Source organism: Callorhinchus milii, unplaced genomic scaffold (assembly GCF_018977255.1).
Source record: "Callorhinchus milii isolate IMCB2004 unplaced genomic scaffold, IMCB_Cmil_1.0 Scaffold15, whole genome shotgun sequence".
In the NCBI taxonomy this organism is placed as follows: domain Eukaryota; kingdom Metazoa; phylum Chordata; class Chondrichthyes; order Chimaeriformes; family Callorhinchidae; genus Callorhinchus; species Callorhinchus milii.
In genome coordinates, this window is record NW_024704756.1 from 2,074,301 (window position 1) to 2,094,815 (window position 20,515).

General features: G+C 42.3%; 1 protein-coding gene across 1 annotated transcript in view; it reads left to right on the forward strand.

The window, feature by feature from the left end:
• The window catches only part of frmpd3 (FERM and PDZ domain containing 3), a 41,217-nt gene extending 23,892 nt beyond the window's left edge, over positions 1-17,325 (forward strand). The window contains exons 12-17 of the mRNA XM_042340813.1: positions 4,464-4,643; positions 10,165-10,305; positions 10,741-10,848; positions 11,408-11,507; positions 12,730-13,686; positions 14,390-17,325. Coding sequence (XP_042196747.1) covers positions 4,464-4,643; positions 10,165-10,305; positions 10,741-10,848; positions 11,408-11,507; positions 12,730-13,686; positions 14,390-17,325 — 4,422 coding nt within the window. The remainder of the gene's footprint in view (positions 1-4,463; positions 4,644-10,164; positions 10,306-10,740; positions 10,849-11,407; positions 11,508-12,729; positions 13,687-14,389) is intronic.
• The last annotated feature ends 3,190 nt before the right edge of the window (positions 17,326-20,515 follow it).

Genomic DNA, 20,515 nt, shown 5'->3' on the forward strand with positions numbered 1-20,515 from the left:
TAATTAGCTGGTGCCACTCAGGTGGTAACTAGACATTGGGATTTCTTGCTGATGCCTTGTATCTGTCAAAAAAGAATGAGTCTAAATAGATGGTGCAAGCGAGGAAAAAACAATAGGAATTTACTAAGCTCCTGGGAAATGTGTTTTAGAGCATTTTTCTTGCCGGGTTCTATGCAGGAATGCAAAGGGGTCAAGAAGAGTTTTTACCCAGAGAGTTGTTATGGTCTAGAATGCACTGCCTGAAAGGGTGGTGGAATTAGATTCAATAGTAGCTTTCAAAAGGGAATTGGATAGATCCTTTAAAAGGAAAAACTTGCAAGGCTGTGAAGTAAGAGCGGGTGAGTGGGATTAGTTGGATGCTCTTTCAAAGAGCTTCTGTGCTGTAGGATTCTAAGGAGTTAAGAATACATCTCACACACATGGTGAGAGGATGATTGTAGTGTGAAGGGCTTCAGGGTCAGATTCCACTGTGATGTGATGTGAATTAGTGAAGGGTAAGTGGACAAAAATGGAAAGTTCTGGTGTCCTGGGATCTTTAACAGCTGCCAGAAACAGCAGACGTGAACAGCAAAAGTTGTGGATTCAAGCTCGATGTCTGGCCTTTGAGCTCACAGTTTAGGCTTCAGTGCAATCCTGCATTGTCCAGAGGTGCCGTCCTTCAGATGAGATGTTAAACCAGAATCCACTGTCTGTTCAGGTGGACGTTAAAGATCCTGAGATATTGTTTCTCCCGGTATCCTGGCCAACAATCTTTGAGATTGGTTCTTCATTCACTCCATGGCTGGTTGTGCAACATTGCTGTACACAAATGCCTGCTGCGTACCCCTACAAACACAGTCACTACATTGGCAGTAATTACTTATGAAGCGCTCTGATATGTTTTGACGTTATAAAAATACAGTGTTGTCCACTTGCTTTGTATTGAATAGCGTATCATTCTGTAGGGAAGATAATTCCACTCAGAAAACAACAAAAAACGGCATTGCATTATTGCTGGTAACTGTCTACAATTACCACACCTTTAACTGCTCAAACACTCTATAGGGACAAGCATTCAGATCTTTCTGTTTATCTTCAGTGCTATCATTCTGTTGCACATGTAGACATAGTAAAAAGCAGACTCAGATTGCTATTAGCACTGGGTGACGGGCAATGTAAATTAAGTCTCCTTTAGTGTCTAAAGCCCTGAAATGTGTTCGCCATGACTCTTGTGCTAATTTTCTCAGGTAACGGAGCAAACGTCAACAAGAAAAATGAGGAAATAATGGACGCTTTAAGTGCTTTAAGAACGTAAATTATGCAGAGGTTTTACTGAAGTTATGCGCTGAAAGTGATATTGAACAGGATGTGACCTTATAGGTGGCAAAGCAACTTTTAGTGAACGGTTACTGTCCAGAAAGGAGTGTAACTCAGTGGTGGAACATTGCTTTTAAAATAGAATTAGACAAACATCTGAAAAATAAAAAAATATAAAAGGCAGGGGAGTGGGATTAAACAAATTGCTTTTTACAAAGGCTGTCACAGACATAATGGAGTGAATGGATGCTTTCCGTGCCATGCTTTTATGATAAAATGTCATTGTGAAAAATTGGCAGCATGTTGTATCCATCTAGAAACCAATTTGCCAACAAAATCACTACACTTTACAGTAAATCCTGCGAAGTACTTTGAGAAAGCCAGCTAATTTGAAAGGGGCTGTATCAAACGGAAGGATTTTTTAAGGTTATTAAGATTAGTATCATTGTGAAGCAAAATTCACCAGATTAACCACTGATAAGGATAAGGAACATGATCTGTTGTGACACAGGTTAGTTTTACCCTATTGATAATGTGTTGTTACAATAGTAATCCTGTACATCCAATTTATAGCTAGCGAGACTGGTTTTTTACTTTTTTTTTGGTCAGCCGGGTGTCTGACACATGTAGAAACCCATCACCGTGCTTAAGTGTATCCAAACCAAACTGAGTTCCATGCATCCCACCTACACATGGAGATCCCAGAGAAGGTTGTTGGACAGTTATTTCTGTTGCAGTTATTTCTTGTTTTATCACATGGAAATTAGTGCAGGTGATAAATTAAACCATCCACTGGAACCGAAAGGTTAAACATGGGAACTTTACCTCAGTTATCGAGTATTGCTTATTATAGGTGATGTTAAATGTTGGAATATAGAGTATTCTGTTAGAATGGGATCAAATGAGGTGATGGAGCTGGAATATAGAGTATAGAGCACTTAAGACATGCCACATTTCAAGAGGTTATGGAGGTTTGTTATATTACCAATAGTTATTAGCGATTAAGTAAACTGGGCATGTGCACGCTGGAAAAGAGAGCGTTGAGAGGCAATATGTTAGCGTTTTTTAAGATTCTAAAGGGACTGGATAATGTAGACTATGATAAACTGTTTCATCTCACCCAGAACCAGACGGAAAGGCCTGCAGTTGAAGGGGGTAAATTCAAAACAAATCTGCAAAAACACTTTCAGTGACCGAGTAGTAAACGTGAACAGGCTCCGTAGGGAGACGGTCGAAGTGGCAAGTGTTGATTCTTTCAAAAGCAAATTAGATAGATTGATTTTACGAAATATTATCTTGGGATACAGTATATGTAACATGTGGCATGCAACTTCCAAGATGATGGAAGGCGAACAGGATGGAGCTTGGTCTGCTTTCATCTAGCAATTCTTAAGTTCTATTAATTCTAAGCCATCGTCTGATGTGAAATTGAGATACACAAGCTTAGAAACTCACAAGTTCAATCCCTGAGCTGAGCTTGGTTAGTTCATCTTAGCTGGGAGGGAGGGAAAGGTGGCACAACAGTTAGGCTCTCTGCCTGGAATGGAAAAAATATCACTCGCTAGAATGGAAAAGATATTCCTTTTCAAGCGCCTGAGTTCATGGTTGTTGCGAGTGAGAACTTCTCCGATGAGCTGGGCTGAACGTTCACTGTGACTGATGTATAACACGAACACAAGATTTGTTCAGATGAAGAAAGCTCCGTCACCTCATTTGATCCCATTCTAACAGAATCCGATGGGCCAAATGGCCTTCTTCTATGCTGTAAATTTCTATTGTTCTAATCTGCACCCTACCATCCTCCCATTTAGCATCAAGCTGGTTTTTAGCAATCCTTAAATCCTGGTGTAAAACCACCTTTCCTGATGTTATCCACTTACTCTGAAGAATTGCATTCTCCACACCACTCAGTCAAGCTGGATGATCCTATCACCATCCATTCTCCCAAAAGGCCACTTTAAGCAATTAACATTGAGAGTTTTTCAACAATGATGATCAGTCATGTTATGTAAAAATATAACTATAACCACTTTACCTTTTAACAGCATGCTTGTTGAAATGAAAGGTCACTTTACTGTTTAAAAACCCCAGGTGTTTTGCATGCAATAGATTACAGCTTAGAATTCATCATTGGTTGACTTACTTTGGTCTACAAGTTTTCACCTTAATAATTGTGTAATGGATGTGTTGTTAATTGTACAGCAGAGCACTAGAGCTGTAATGAATCATCCGCAAACAATAGAAAGATTTTCGCAACAATGCCAGAAGAAATAACTTGTATTTTTACCGCTAATTATCCAGGTAAAACATCTCTAAATGCTTCACAGTAATTCCTCTTCGTAATAATAATCCTTGCATTTGATATAGTGCCTTTTCACTTCTTCGAGATGTCTCAACTGCTTCACAGAATTTATTCTAAAGTGAATTGACTATTTTGTGAGTGAAAGCGTAGTGACTGTTTTGTGCATGGCAGCCATTTAGCTCACTGCAAGACTGCAGAAACAACCCTCGGAGAAACTGTCTCCTGTTTTGAAATCATATCATGGGATTTTTTATAATAATCCTTGCACTTCATACAAGTGCTTTATCACGTCATCATTCAGACATCTCAAAATGCTTTACAGGATTTTCCTGTGAAGTGTAGTGACTGTACTTGTAGGTGAACGTGATAGCCAGTTTTGATCGTAGCAGTGACTCAGAAACAGCCGTGGGTGAATTTTATCTGGGGTGGTTGGTGGCCAGGACACTGGAAGGACACTGCCTTCCCTTTTTAAATAATGCCATGGGATCTTAAACATTCAGCTGAACAGGTTCATTGTCTCATCCAAAAGAATGTACCTCTGATAATGCAGCACTTCCCTAGCACTGCACTGAAATAGCAACCTATAACAACATATTTTATGGATTAATATAGCGCCCTCCACCCCGGACGGCGTCTCAGAGCGCTTTACAGTAACGGATCCCAGGACCGACCAGGGGGAGGTGGAAGAAGGTGACGAAAGGTGCGGTCGAAAAGAAAGGTCTTCAGCAGAGACCTGAAAATGGGAAGGGAGCGAGACCGAGACTGTGCGCTTAGAGTCCCAACATGGGGATTTTTGTACAAGCTTTGAGAAGGGTAGAGCTACTGAAAGCCTGATCTGGTTATATTTTTGTTTATTTGGACCCAGGATTCGAAGCAGTCGGAAATGACACTCCTAGTTGGGCCGCAACACGGCATCAGCCACGTCATAGACTTGAAGACCAATCTGACCACAATCCTGGCAGAGTTTGGAAGGGTCAACAGAATCCAGCTGTTCCGAGAGAAGGAGAACATCGCCCGGGTGGAGCTCAGTATTTCAGAAGCCAAGGTATGAGATCCTCATTTAAGCCTTTCAAAGTTTAATTCACTGGCAAAAGGCCATTTCCTGTACCATTTTTACACAAATTGCTACATAGCAATTATTTTACTGTGGTTTTAAAATTAAATAATAGAATCCCCAGCATTCTAAGTTATAAGTCTGCTATAATTGAGTATACACCCCCAATAGCTGCTTTCACCTGACATATAATAATAATCCTTGCATTTGATATAGTGCCTTATCACACCTTCGAGATGTCTCAAAGCACTTAACAGAATATATTGTAAAGTGAATTGACTATATATTTTGTGGGCAAAAACCGGCAGCCAATTGTGCACAGTAGTGTTCTACAATAGTCATGGATTGAATGACCAACATTTTTTTTCACATTCAAAATTGAAATCCAGCTTCAAAGTTAAGACTGAATTTAGGAATTTTTCACAATTTTGCGCAAATTAAAATTTTAACCCAAAGTAAAATAATAACAATTATAATAACAATCCCACAGGTTTATGATCTAATTTTGCAGTTGTTGGTGGTGGTGGAAACATAAGCTTATTGCTTATATTCAAAAAATGAAATAGGAAAATCAGAAGAAACTACCCAGAGAATGGTGGACCTTGCTATTCGCTTCAGCTACTCCACAAGAACGAGTTGAGGCGAATAGCACAGACGCATTGAAGGGGAAACTAAATAAGTACATAAGGGAGAAAGGAATAGAAGATTATGCTGATAGGTTTACATGAGGAAGGACAGGGGGAGGCTCATGAGGAGCACAAACTGGGGCATAGACTGCATAGACTGTTTCTGTACTGTATATTCTATGAAATTCTAGGTACTTGAGTCCGATAACGGCTCAGTCTAGAATGAAGTACAGCTAAATTCTATCAGTTTGTGTTCGACCACAAATATACAGTCAATTCGCTTTACAGTCTATTCTGTGAAGTGCTTTAAGACGTCTAGAAGATGTGAAAAGCGCTATATCAAATGCAAGGATTGTTATTATTATTATTCCGCGGCAGCCAATTGCGCAGAGCAGTGTCCCACAAACAGTCGTGGATTGAGTGATCAAATTATTTTTTAAGGGTTTATTACGTGTTGAAAAGCGATCGGCCAATACACTTAATTAACCACAAGCTGCTTACCATCCTGGCTAATAATAGATGTCAGCCTGGCGTTGTGGAAAGATCATCACATTGGTAAATTGGAATGAGATGTATTTGTAACTCAAATGCGTATTGAAAAATTCCAGGCCAGAGGCAAAATAGAAACATTTGCGGTTCTGCCTTATTTAGAACAAATATTTTTCTTACGAATGTTTCTCCTGTAATGATCCAGTAATGGCATTTCTGGGCACTGCTATTTATCTCTCCCTGCTCCATCCAGTCTGCAGCTTGATCACAGGCTGCTTTGAGTGATTTGCCGTCATAGGCTTTCAGGGCACATCAGGAAAGGTTAATGGGTTGGAGAGCGAGTGGGAGGGGGTGGGGAGGGAGCAGAATTGTGCATTTTGTTAACTGAGTGCAGGCTCTTGACATAATATTGAGCCGGCAACAACAACAACCATCACCATTGGTAAGAAATAGCTAACTTCAGATGCATCAAGTCACTCCAGGTTGGTGAAAACGTCATTGCATTTGACTGGGTGTGGAACAACTCAACAATTTATATATCGACCTTCACGCAGGGCAGCGTCTCGGAGCTCTTAACATTACAGAGTCTGACACCGAGCCAGGGGGAGGAAGGTTACCATAAGCACGGTCGAAGAGGAGGGTCTTCAGTCATGATCTAAAAGAGGGGAAGGAGGGGGCAAGGCAGAGGGATTGGGGGAGTGGGTTCCAAAGCTTCGGGGCAGAGTGGCTGAAAGCGTGGCCGGTGACTGTGGAACGGAGTTTAGTGTGGGTGAGAATGCAGAAGATTATGAGAGTGGGTTGCTTTTGACAGCCCTTTGTTAAAGTTCAGACACTTACCTGCTCTTGCAAATGCAATGTGATGCTTCTCCGGGGAATGCATAAGTGCAGAATGGAAAGGCACTTATATATATGACTTTCTCCCTTGCGTCATTCAGCCCTACTCTGGTGGTGCCTGCACTCTGTGGAAAATTATGTAAAAGATGACAGAATACTCGATCATTGAAAGAGCTATAACATTTTGATCTTGTAACTCTTGGATCCTCGCCAATAAGAGAATTTATATTCGTGGCTACCAATGAGTAATTTTCTGTGCATTAGCTTAAAGATAACATAAATACTACAGGAAAGAAAAGAGTAATAGGAAGTTATCAGAAAAGGTGTAACAAGTCAAAAAGTGTGAGAAGGACATCATCAGGCATATAGGCACGTTGGGGAGTTACCCAAATAAGAGTTATGTGGACAAATGCACGTAGCATAAAAAATAAAGCAAGTGAGATAGAAGCACAAATTCAGCTTAAAGGGTATGATGTGGTAGCCATTACAGAGACCTGGTTACAAGCTGGGCAGGACTAGGAGCAAAATATTCCAAGCTATAAGATATTTAGAAAGGGCAGGGAGATTGGGAAAGGAGGAGTGGTAATATTGATAAAAGACACTATTATAGCAATGGAAAGGAAAGATTTCAGTCAGGGCGATCATAGTAGTAACACGGTGGGTAGAATTAAGGAACAGCAAAGGAGTAGTTGGGAGTAGTCGTACAGACCTCCAGAGAGTTGTGATGAAAATCTATAAATACGGAGATCAGGGAAGCATGTAGCAAAAGCAATGCCGTTATAATGGGAGATTTTAATTCTCACACAGACTGGGAGAACAGGGCACCTCAGGTAGTAAAGGCAACGGATTTCTAGAATGTATTCAGGACAGATGTTTAGAACAATATGTTTGACAACCAACAAGGGAACGAGCCATACTGGATTTGGTGATGAGTAATGAGCCAGAACTATCTGACAATCTGACAGTAAGGGAACACCTTGCAAATAGTGATCATAATATGATTGAATTTGACATTAGACTTGAGAGGCAGAAGGCAGAGTCCCAAACCAAGGTGCTAAATTTATGGGCTTGAGAAATATATTGACCACAGTAAACTGGGCTGAAGTATTAGTGGGTAAACCTGCAGATGAACAATGGAAAGTTTCAAAAAAAAGTATTATTTGATACAACACAGAACAAGTATATATATACCCCTAAAATGCAAAAGCTCTAATCGTGTAGTTAAGCTACCATGGTGGACAAAAGAGGTTAGAGACCGTATCAAGCTAAAATAAAGGCTTACTAAAAAGCAAGAAAAAGTGGGAATGCAGAGGACTGGGAGGCTACAAAAGGCAACACAGGGATACAAAGAAAGTAATAAGAGGAGCAAAAAGGGAGCATGAAAAAAAACTTGCAAGGGGTATTAGAGTGTCTAAGGATGCTGTTTGTATGGACTTTCAGAAGGCATTTGATAAGATTCTACGCAAAAGATTATTAGCGAAATGGAAGAACATAGAACCTTGTGACGTGGTTGGTAATTGGTTGGGCGGCAGGAAACAGAGAAGGGAGAGTAGGCAGGAAACAGAAAAGGGAACATTCTCTGATTGGCGGGACGTGATAAGTGGTGTGCTCCAAGGGTCTGTACTGGCACCTCAGCTATTCGCCATACATACAGATGACTTGGATGAAGGAATAGAAAGTTATGCATCCAAGTTTGCAGACAACACTAAGCTAGGAGGCTCAGTAAATTGAGTAGATGGGAGTAGGAAGTTACAAAGTGAATTTACAGATTAAGTGAGTGGGCAAAGCTGTGGCAGATGGAGTTCAATGTAAGGAAGTGCGAGGTCATCTACTATGGACCGAAAAAAGATAAAGCAGAGGAATGTTTTAAAGCATGTTTTCTTAATGGGGAGAAATTAAGAACCGTGGAGGAGCAAAGAGATTTGGGTGTCCATATCCACAAATCACTAAAAACTAGTTCCCAGGTGCAAAAAGTAATCAAAAAGTCAAATGGTATGTTTATCGCAAGGGACTTAGAATACAAAGGGGAAGATATGATGCTTCAGTTGTATAGAGCATTAATCAGACCCCATCTGGAGACTGTGTTCAGTTTTGAGCATCACACACAGTAAAGATATATTGGCCTGGAGGTGGTGCATCGCAAGTTCACCGGAATGTTATGAGGCCTAAAAGGGTTAACTTACAAGGAAAGGCTGCGTAAACTTGGATTGTATAACCTTGAGTTTAGAAGTTTGAGGGCCGGTTTGATTGAGGTATTTAAGATGATAAAGGGATTTGATAGGTTAGATGCAGAGAAACAGTTTCCTCTGGTGGGGGAATCCAAAATGAAGAGCATAGTCTTAAAATTAGAACCAGGCCATTTAAGAGTGAAATCAGGAAGTATTTTTTCACTCAAACAGTGGTAGAAGTCTAGAATTCTCTCCCCCAAAAAGCTGTGGATGCCTCATCCATCCATACCTTCAAGAATGAAGTTGATAGATTGTTGGTAGGTCAGGGTATTAAGGGATATGGGGAGAAAGTGGGAAATTGGAATTGAAAGGATTAGATGAGGGACAGATCAGCCATGATCTAATTGAATGGTGCAACAAGCTCAAAGGGCTGAATGGCCTACTCCTGTTCCTATGTTCCAGAGGTGCTGACACTAACTCCTTGTAGCCTGGCTGAGGTTAGATAACAGATCGGGATCGAACCTGTCACCTTTTGATCCATGCAACTCAAGTGTTGTCAGGCAAGACAGAGGCACTATACTGACAGAGGCAGTTCATGTCACGAACAACTTGTACTTTTTAACACCTTTCACATAGGAAAACATCCATCTCAAGGCCCATCTCTTCGACCGAGCCTTCAGTCACCCTCCTACCCCCATCCTCCTTGCTCTCCACCCCTCCTGATCCCAATCCCCAGCCCAGGTACAAATCCTTGACTATCCAGTGCCTTGGGATGTCCTCCCAATGAGAATGGTGCTATACAAATGCCATTTGTTGTTGAAGCACTTTATAGAGTCCACAGACGAAAGAACAATGTGAGGGTGTTGATCAAAGGCAGGGTGAAAGATATTATTAAAGGGTTTTCAACACAGGGAGGTAAAGGGATTTTTTGGAGTTTCATCATGAGGGAACAAAGGGTTGTAGAGTCAACCCAAATTGTTAGGGGGAGTGCAGAACAAGTCATGGAGCAGTCATAAGATTGGAGGCACAGGCAGAGAATGGGACTGGAAGAGACAGTATAGGCATTGAGGGAGAGATGGTAACATATTGCAAAGCATAACACAAAACACGGTTGCAATCGAAAACCAGCCCTGATATTTGAATCAAAAACCGAAGTCGCTGGGAACACTCAGCAGGTCAGGCAGTATTTATGGAGAAAGGAAAGTGAGTCAACATTTCGGGTCCACCCAGAAGGTCGTGGACCTGAAACGTTGGCTCACTTTCCTCTCTCCGTAGACCCTGCCTGACCTGCTGAGTGTTCTCAATGACTTCTGTTTTTGTTTCAGATTTCCGGCATCTGCAGTATTTTGTGTTGTGTTTATACCTGATATTTGACTTTTGTTTTTTTCTTTGCAGCCTATTGTGTTGCTGATGGAGTCGACGGAAGCCGTGAACTTTGCTTGTTTGATAGCAGGTTACTACCAGTTATTTGTTGATATGAAAAAGATGATATTCTGTGGGGCCAACGTTCAGTCTCAAGTGAATAAGGCAGGTATGGTTGGTACATTAACAATTTCAGTGCTGAAGTTCTTTTACAGGTTGCACCCATGTTTAGAAATGCTGGGGCGGGCCAAGTCTATGTGGCACCTGTCATTGTGTCATACTGGTTTATAATGTGTTATAATGGGAACTGCATCTTACAATACAAAGCACTGGTATGGTTTCACGGTACTTATCCACCTGTTTGAGGTGTGGCTCGTCAAGTTGAGAAGAAATCAACAATGCCTTGGTCTTACGCAGACCTACCTGATTATAACAGGAATGTCTCTTCCGAGGCAGGTCAGCTCCTGGGAATCATGAGAGATTCTATCATACATTTCCCCAGGAGTTCAAATAGTTTAATTAATAAAACATTATTTGTTCTCTGTAGACAAGATGGACTGACTAGCCTATCCGATTCTTATACCATGTTCTGTTATGTTTTGTCTCAAGGATTCTCAGTTCAAGTATAAGCAGGGTCAGGTCCAGGGTAACATCCTCTGTGTTCAGTATTCCTTCCTTCCCTTTGCACATATTCATTCCATCTTCAAAACAAAAAAGGTGAAATTGTATTTAAACATAAGGGGGTGAAAATCTCTGGTGTTAAGCAACCCATAGTTGAAAAATACGGCCAGTTGACGTCGGAATCTCTTTTCTGTATGGACACGAGCTTCGGTCTTTAAAAAGCAAAAGTCTTTAAAGAAGGAGAATGGTTTCCCTCCCACTGTGTGCAGTTAACGTTGATGTCATCAAACATCTCATGAGAAACAATAGTAATAGGTTACAAAGAGCTTACATAACATCAATACTTGTATATCTGGTCAAAGGCTTCTAGCAAATGTTCTGCGGGAAGAAGGAAAGAGTGGAAGAAACGCATGATGTAGTGGATGCCAGAAACACAAAGAATTGAGACCAATAGGATAAAGGCATTGGTGGATGCCCACAATAAAAACACAGGATAAAAGGGCAGTGAAAAACTAGATTAACATGTGAAGTCTGTGATATATTGTCTTTGTGAATAAGTTGTGGGGGTGGGGGGGACTTTTGAATAAAGTGTATTCCCACTAGACTTGCAGTCTCCTTCAAATTACATTTACAAGTGATCGTGGATTTTACCTAGAAAAATTGTTTCATGACGGTCTCCAGTATAATCCTCTTAACCTCATTGCCGGTTAACATCATTCTGTATTTAGATTTGAGGCTTTCTCTCGAGGGAGCCTGTTCCACTTTCTCCTGCTTGTATCCTGTGAATCCTGCTTTGTAATGGATTCATAATAGCAATAGAGCCTGATGCATTTGGCTATATTTATATTCTATCCATGTGCATTTCATCTTCTACATTCTGTCAAATGATGAAGAGAAGTATTTGAATTTTATGCTAAACAATTCTAGGCTTATGAGGATACATAGCACTGATATATAACATTAATAGACTAATCATGTAACCAATTGGTCCAGAATAAAATAATAATTCTTGGATTTGATGTAACGCCTTTTCCTGTTGAAATGTCTTGAAGCACTTCACAGTTTTCTGTAAAGTGTAGTAACTGTGTATTTGTAGGTGAACACGGTAGACAAGTTGTACACAGCGATGTCCAACAAAAATTGGTGTGCGCAAATGATGAATGACTAATTTTATCTGGGGGATTATTGGCCGAGAGAACCTCTCTTCTCCTTTCCAATATTGCCCATGGGATCTTGGCATTGTGAACAAGCAGACAAGACCTTGGTTTACCATCCCATCTGGCAATCCAGGACTTCCTACCACTGCACTGGAGTATCAGCCTATGAGCTCAAAGTCCCAACCTGGGGCTTACCTGTGGTGTGACTTTAAATGTACTTTCTTCCATCCCCTACTGGTGAGTATTATATAAAGGGAGATAATTGGGACATTGGACTAGGCAGTCTAAAAAACAATACTAATGTTTAAAACGGGCATAATAATAATCATACTTGCATTTGATGCAGTGCCTTATCACATTGTTGAGACATCTCAAAGCGCTTCACAGAATATATTTAAAATAGGTTGACTGTATATTTTGTGGGCAATAGTAGATAATCATCTGTTGCATAACAAATATTGGGCACATAGTATTTAAGAGGAAGTTAATTGTACACATGAGGGAGAAGGGAATAGAAGGATATGAGAGGGAGTAAAGAGGGGGAGTGTAAATACTGGCACGGAATGGTTGGGTCAAATGGCCTGTTTCCGTGTGGTATAGTCTATATAAATCTATGCAAAGTTGGCAAAAATGTTTTGAATATGAGCAACAAGACACACTGGAGTATGTCATTGTGTGAGACATTTATAAACAAACACGTACTTCCAAAATAAAAATAAAAAGTTTTCAGATTTTCAAGTGGCAAAGAGTGTAACAGGAAGGTTGGGGAATCAGTTGTAGTCTGTGTATTGACAGTGATTTTGTTTCTTTTCCTCAACAGACTACAGAAACATTCAGAGCATTCTGCAACCAGAATGGGCCATTGCTTCATCAGCTCCCGGGATGAAGAGCGAGGGAATGGGTGCAGGCTTTCCTCACAGCGTCCCTCGCCACAGTGACTACAGGAACACATGCAATATGAGCCCCAATTCCCCGGATTCCAACCTGGTAAGGTTCCATTTCTTACAGATGCAAGAAAGAAGAAAGGAGTTTGAAAATCAGATAGATATTAACGAGAACCTCATCTTCTTTGAGGAGACAAGACCACGGACCAAGTCCGACCCAACGATGAGCTCTTCAGCAGCGGGGCGGTGCACCTCTGACGGAAGGATTCCTCCCGGTCCACAAGGCTTCCTGAGGAGGGGGAGGGCTAACACACTGGACAGCCAGATGAAAATGGCCATTGACACCATGGACTACCATGACCATATCCATCAGAAAATCCCAATGCACCAAGCAAGAGTGAGTGGTACTCAGATCTTGCCTCTACTTATCAAGCAGCACAACGACCTTCTCTGCGATGCGTGCAAGGTCAAGATGAAGAGCAATGTGATCCCCAAAGGAAGAACTTCGGAGAAGTGTTCCAACTCTTGCTCTTCCCGGGAGAACATTGTTGACCTCACTACTCTGCCATTGCCAGGAAGCGATGAGGAAGATGAAGAGCACGAGCGCCATTCTCTACTTCCTACACTAGCTGCTCCACCGCCAGGGTTCAGAGATAATAGCTCAGATGAAGATGACTCTAAGCGAAGGATGGCTCAGAGCTTAGAGTCCAGCCGGCAACCTTGCGAGATACTCTTTAATGATGTGCCAGTGTCACTAATCAATGGCATTCAAACAAGGACTGTTAGACACCGAGCCCAGGAACTCGATGACGCCCTGGTGTCCACTCTCCAGGCACTGGAAGCGCTGGCAGCAGCTGAAGATTGTCCTCACCGTCAGCCAAAGGAAAGCTCAGGTAACATCACATGTCAAAGCTGCCAAGGCGTAAAAGTGGATTTCAGTGCAAACCATCCAGACACCCCTCTCCCATCATTGTCTGACCCGTCCTGTTAGAACCATAGAAATTTACAGCGCAGAAAATCACTCAGCGCATCGTGTCTGTGTTGGCTTTTTCAAACATTTAGCTACTTTTTGTCCATAATGCTGCACAAATTATATAAATGTAAAGTGCATTGTATCATTATTATGAACCTAGACCCAGATGGAATTGTACCCCACCAGAGTAGCAAGTTATGATTGCATTGAAGATAGTTAAGTGTAAATCACTGTATGATCTAATAACCATACTGTTTTCCTAATCCACAAATTTCCAATTAGTGCAAATATCAGGCTGTGTCTTGTTGTGTGAGACCCAATATTTCACATGATCTTTGCCTTAGGACATTGGTTTAGAATTTAAGATGATGGAAAATTTTGGAAAGTCAATCAGTTTTGGAACACAGTTTCTAGATGAAGGCTGAATTGAAGAATTATCCAAAATTCTGCATAATCTTAATTTTTAAGACAATGGTCTTCCAGCTAAGAACACAAGGCATTGGTATTTGGGTCTGAGATGAGTTAATGAAAGTTAGTTAAGAAGTGATTATCCTTGTCCTATCTGTTCCACCGCAGGCTTGCTGTGCACCTCATGAGTTACTGTTTTCCAATGTGCTCCCCAGGTCTGATTGTACTGGCGGCCATGACACCCGAGTCATCATTGGATTCCGGCCACGAAACAAACTCTTCAGAAATGACGGACATCTCGGAGATGGTCTCGGCGTTCAAGCAGCACCATTTACTTGCTTATCAGGGGAACAAAGCAGGTCTCATTGTCAAGAAAAACTTTCCGTCTAATGCTGCCAGGGCACAAGCTGTATTCAGAGGACCTCTACAGAGACAAGATGAAGTGAACTCTGTGGCTTCCACCAAACTAAGTCCCTTATCTGGTGCCATTAGATTGAAACCTGGGCAGATGGCAGGATATTGTAAGATCCACATGAGGCCTCTGGTGGCCACTCACTCCAACGAGCAGATAAATGTGGCAGATAATATTGTTTTGAGGCCTGTTCTACGGCAGCATTGTCCAAGCTGTACAAAGGCAGCAGAGGAAGTGGTATCTTGTGGAAAGGTTGAACCAAAGGAAGTTTGTACCAAAATCCTGCCTCGCCTCGAGCAGTCGATGATTCACGGTGATGACCAAAGCAGTCTCCAGGTGCCAAGCCACAAAATCTGCACCCAGCAGTCACGAAATGAATGGAACTCTCCAAACTCCAGCAAAAGCTCTGGAAGCTCAAGACCACAGGTTCATCAGGACAATTCAATTGGCTGCGGTTCAAGGGGCAGTACTTCATCTCCAGCCTCTATATACAAAAATGTCTGCAGCGAGTGTGTCACTCTTAAAAAGCAGTACTTGAAGGTTGAAGGAGGCGTTCCAGGAACCCCCAGGCTGTGTGAATGTCACTTGCTGAAGGCCGAGACTGCCCAAAGAGCCATAGACTCTCAGGGGCACAGGACAACTCTCCTCCACACATGTTCACCATTGGACAACGAAGTAGCGTATATCAAAGTGAGCAACAATGTGAATCAGCAACCAATGGGTAAACAAGTCTCAATGTTGTTCGATGGCAATCATATAGATTTGGCAGATGCTCCCGCTGGGCAAAGTGAGTACATCAGAGTAGAAAAGACCAGGAGAGCCGTTTCTCCAAGTGGGGAGAAGATCTGCTTTATCAGTCCTTGTAGATACCCTGTCACCATTTTGGAAGAGGTTATCTCTGGACATCATGGGAACGCCGAAAAGGCAAAATGTCAAGGTCACGTGTGCCCTTGTAAAACCACCGCCAGCTCAGAGATTCCCGCTGGCAGCCCCAGATGTCCAAAGCCATGCAGCGGGAGTGCTGGTGCCCTGCCTCCTATCACATCGTCCCCAGTTTCAGAGAATGTGTTTGACGCTAAACAGCACACGTCTCTCATTTCTGACAAAGCTAAGTCGCAGAAGGTCTCTCTGCTGAATTTCCGAAACCTTTTCTCAGCCACGTTTCCAGCCCGCTTTCGGAAGGAGAGCGACGAGAGGCAGGAGCAGCTTCAGAAAGTCAAGCAATATGAGCTAGAGTTTCTCGAGGAGCTCCTCAAGCCCAAAACCAAAGTTGACGTGTTTGCGGAAGAATACGTGTATCGCAAAACGCCGAGCCACTGCCCTTGTCAAATTAAAAACAGCTCCGTTGGGAACATCCCAGGGTTGTCTCGGGAACAGCGGCGTAGCTGTGACTGTAAACGCCTGGGAATGGCTTGTGATTCGCTGTGTTTCCCCACAACACCTAGTCCTATACAGACACAGAGAGCTAAAGTCCCCTATATTCACCAACAGCCTAAAACCAGTATTCTCCCTTCATCGTCAGATGTTAACAGCAAGCAGAAAGACATTCGGAGACGCACCTCAAGCTTGGAGTCCAGCGACTTGAGAGCTGAGCGAGACCCAGGGGTGTTTTGCACGATGGCACAAGGCGAGTGCCTGAAGGTACCTCACGGGAAGAAGCTGGGGTGGCACCAAAGCTCCACAAATATAGTGTCCGAGGCAGAGACCAGTGATGTCACATCCCAGTGCTCTGAGAGTACCCATTTGACCAGCTCCCAGACAGATGAGCCTAGGAATCTCGAAAAAGGGAGAGAATTCATCAGAAAAGTCCTCAAGAACCAGCAGCAGGAGCCAGGTCTGGCTGAGGATCCGTCCTATGTCCACGTTTCCAATAAGGACAAACTACCACAGTCTCCGGCAATTTTCTCTATTCAGGGGGAGTTCAAGCAACCCAGGACATCGCCGCTTCTAAAGGGAGACATGGCCAGCGACAGCAGGTGTTGCTCCTTTCGCTACTGTTTTTATTACAGAAACTGTGATGTTGCAGACGACGGCAGCGACAAAGATGAACTTTCGTACTCAATCCCAATGCAGCTTCTGCCAGATTTGAGGTGTGACAGCCCCACGACGCCCACCGAAAAGCAGGCGAAACCCCTCCAGCCTCCAGACACGACTGCAGCCTGCATCAGTGGGGACGCTGTACAGCAGGAGGCAGCGGCCAGCGATTCAGCATTGGACAGCAACATGAGCAGAATCAGCGCTCTGCGGGACCGAGTCTATGTTCTCCCCGATGGCTTCGCTGCTGCGCAGCAGGACACAGGCGAGCTGCTGAGCATTTTGAGGCAGTGCGTGGCAAACCGCAGCAGCAGCGATGCTAAGCTTTACACCTCGCACCTGGAGGAGTACAAACAGACGCTCACGATGAAGTTCAAAGAGCTGAGAACTGCGTGTAGGAGGGTGGCAGCAGTGGACAAAAGCCCTACGCACATGCTTACAGCTATCATGGCCAGCTTCCAAGTGCTCTGCGGCCTGATTGAGACCTTTGTGCATCTGGTCTACATCATGCGTTCGGAGAGACAACGCAAAGAGCTCCTGGCCAAAGTCGAAGAAGTGGTGGTCAACTACACCTTTTTGCTCCGAGCGGCAGAGGAGTCCTCAAGTAAGACCCATCCCAGCATTGAACACTTAAAGCATTCAACCTCAGCAACCACTGTAGCGGGCACATTCACTCATTCGTTCAAAACACTAACGAACAAATAGTTCCATGAAGCTATGCACCCATCTTTTCTGTAGAAATGTGTAAAACCAATGTTTAATTGTACTCTGGTGGCCTGTCCTCAATAATCATTTATACACGCAGCAACCTTATCACGTTCGCTCTGGATTTATTCTTTCTAGAACCTTGTAATCCTGAATGTGCGCAGTAGTTTGCTCTTCCAACCCCAACTAGATATCTGTGTCTATGATCTTACTGCCCTCGGTTACTTCCCCCTAACCGAATCATTCCCATTCTCTGGTCAGAATCCATTACTAGCTACATCTGCTTCAGTTCTGGAAGGGAGCTGCCTGTCCTGTAGCTCAGTGGTTAGAGCACTCGCTTTGCAAGTGAGAGACCTGAGTTCAATTCCAGGCAGAGGGCGAAACCTTGGGCAAGTTTCCTTACTCCACACAGAGCCTAATAATAATCCCTCCAAAACCAAAAACAATAATAAATTGGTCATTTTCAGTCTACGACTGTTTGTGGGACATTGCTGTGCGCAATTGGCTGCCGCGTTCGCCCACAAATATACAGTCAATTCAGTTTACAGTGTGTTCTGTGAAGCACTTTGGGATGTCCTCCCGACGTGAACAGCGCTATATCAAATGCGAGGTTTATTATTATTATTATTATTAGTGTGGATTTGTTTATCAGGAACTGCGAAAGTTCAAGAATAGAGGAGAAGATGGTTTAACAAAAGGGGATAGATTGACTGAGTTTGATGGTTTGGAGCTGAGCGGAAGAGGAATTTTCATTCCTTCAGTGGGGTCTAAAATGCAATATTCTGTTAATTCCGATGTTTCGTTTGAAAATCTCAGATTGCGAGATTTGAAAACTGCACACTCTGAATCCCAAGCAACTAAAATCCATGTAAGGCCGGTGATTTGCAAAGAACCAATCTTCGACCAAACTTTCATGACTTGGGTTTTACACTTTGGTGTTTTGTGAAAATCTTGCAAGCTGCAAATCCCAGCTCAAATCCAAATTGCAAACACTCCATTTTAGCCCCAAAAGGTTTATCTCCATCCTTTACTTCCCACTTTACAGGAAAGTGTGGAGAGCAACAAGTGAAATGATCATTCCCTGCAAGAGATGATGGCATCACATCACCCGATCTTTCAAGCTTTCATATTGGTGAGGCAGAACTCCCCAACTGTGTCAACTCAGAACTTCAGAAGCATCATTTGTCAAACTAAAAATAATCTGTTAGTTGACTTTGGGAATACTGTTTATAATTGTTCTCGTGTTCTGTACATTTCTTTAGTCCAACCTTAAATTTAGCAGTATAAGGTAGGACGAAGGAACTAAAAATACTTTAGTCATTTGTGACTGAGCCTGTATGGTACCAAATAGAGAGCATCAGTGGACTGTTACTAAAATACTACTCTTAAGATAAATCGTGGTGTTAACAGTTCCCAAACTGTAACAGCTTTCCAAGTATGAGAATTGACCTTTTGCTACGGAAATCTGCAAGACATGAACTCGCAATTGACAGGACCACACTTTTTTCTTTATCTTGAGCAAAACTCTTAATACAGGTTTTACTGTACTTCACAAACACCAAGGTTAAAGAGCATGATCTAATTCCACTAAAGGTATTGTCCACAGTGGAATCTCTGGCACTGAGACAGGCCAACTCTGCTTCATTGGCAGCAAAAGATGAATCCCTCTGTTTTAGTGCATGGTTGACTCTAGAACAAACAAACCCAACCTGAACACACCTCTAACACAAGCATCAAATTCCTGTCTTGAGTACCAGATCCCTTTCGTTTCCATTAACAAAACCCATGTCAAAAATTCTGTGATTCCTATTGTGTACCTCCAAGGGATGGAACCCTATCCATTCACTCCTATTGTGTAAAATTTCAGTAGAGCAACCACCTTCCCATTTATTCCCATTTTACTGCTTTATATGCAAGCAGACCTGTACCCAATTATCCTTTTGTTTAAATTAGTTGTTATTTCAAATACAACAACAAATTTATTGCCCAAATTCACCCAGAGACCTGGCTTAATCACATAATTGATTGAATTATATCAAATAAGCAATGCTTTGCCTTGAGAATTGCAATATTGCTTGACGATTCCGGAATACCTCTCAAATCCAAATCATTCAAGAGCATCCGATAGGATCAATCTCCAAGGCACTAATTCCCGACCCCCCCACACACACTTCCCCCCGCCAAGCACGCATCTTAACACAGCTAAGTAACAAAGAGAAGGTGCAAGGACAGGGAAACTTACACAGTTCATTACTTTCCAGCCCTTGTAGAACCGCTCTCACGTACAAAGGTGCAATAGAATGCAAAATAGTTCATGTCTGGGCATAGGGACATCTGCCTTAGTGAGACTGCAAAGCAAACCTAAATTAGGAGGACAAAGTAACCAATCGTTTAGTTACTAAGCAAGTTTAACCCAAATATCAGATTCCTTTATCATTGAGAAAGATAGAATTGTGTTTAAAAGGTTATTGAAGGTTACTTAAATAGAAAATTCCTCACTGCACATTTTGATTTGACAGCTTAAATTAAAAAAAACAATACTCAAGCATCAACCAGGAGATGCTGCTGCATAATGTTTGTGGCATTAAACACAAGTGTAGGGGATATTGATCTGTAACAAGTGTACCACACACATGTTCCCTGCAGAAGTTTGCTGACATTTGGTGACTTGTGTTATCTTTTAGGAGTTTGCAAGACTGCTGCCGATCAGTGTTAACGCTCATAAGATTTTCAAGCTTAATCTGAACTAGTGCTATCCTGTAGGGAGTTGCGACTTTGCTGAGTGTCCCAAACATATTATCAGCCGGTAAGTTTGTAAACTTGGTAATTTTGCTAGGCCAAGGTAGCCAGTGTTACCATCTTATCCTCAAAGAGCTAGGGGATTCTACAAATTCAGTCCCAAACCCAACTTTCCGATAAAATCTGCAGTGAAAGTCTTCTCACTTGTTTATATTGTGGTGAAGTGACATCTAAAGTTGACATGAGTCTAAGCTGAGCAGTAAATCAGTCCAGAGGAGATTGGGCAGACACATTGCAAACTAAAGTACACTCAATTAAGTTAGTTCTCTAGTTCACCTGATAAAATAATTCAATGTGCAGATTCACTTTCCATTCATCATACTGTATTTTAAAACACCTATTTATTCACTGACATGTATCCAACATCCAGTGTAGGATTATTATTTTTTTA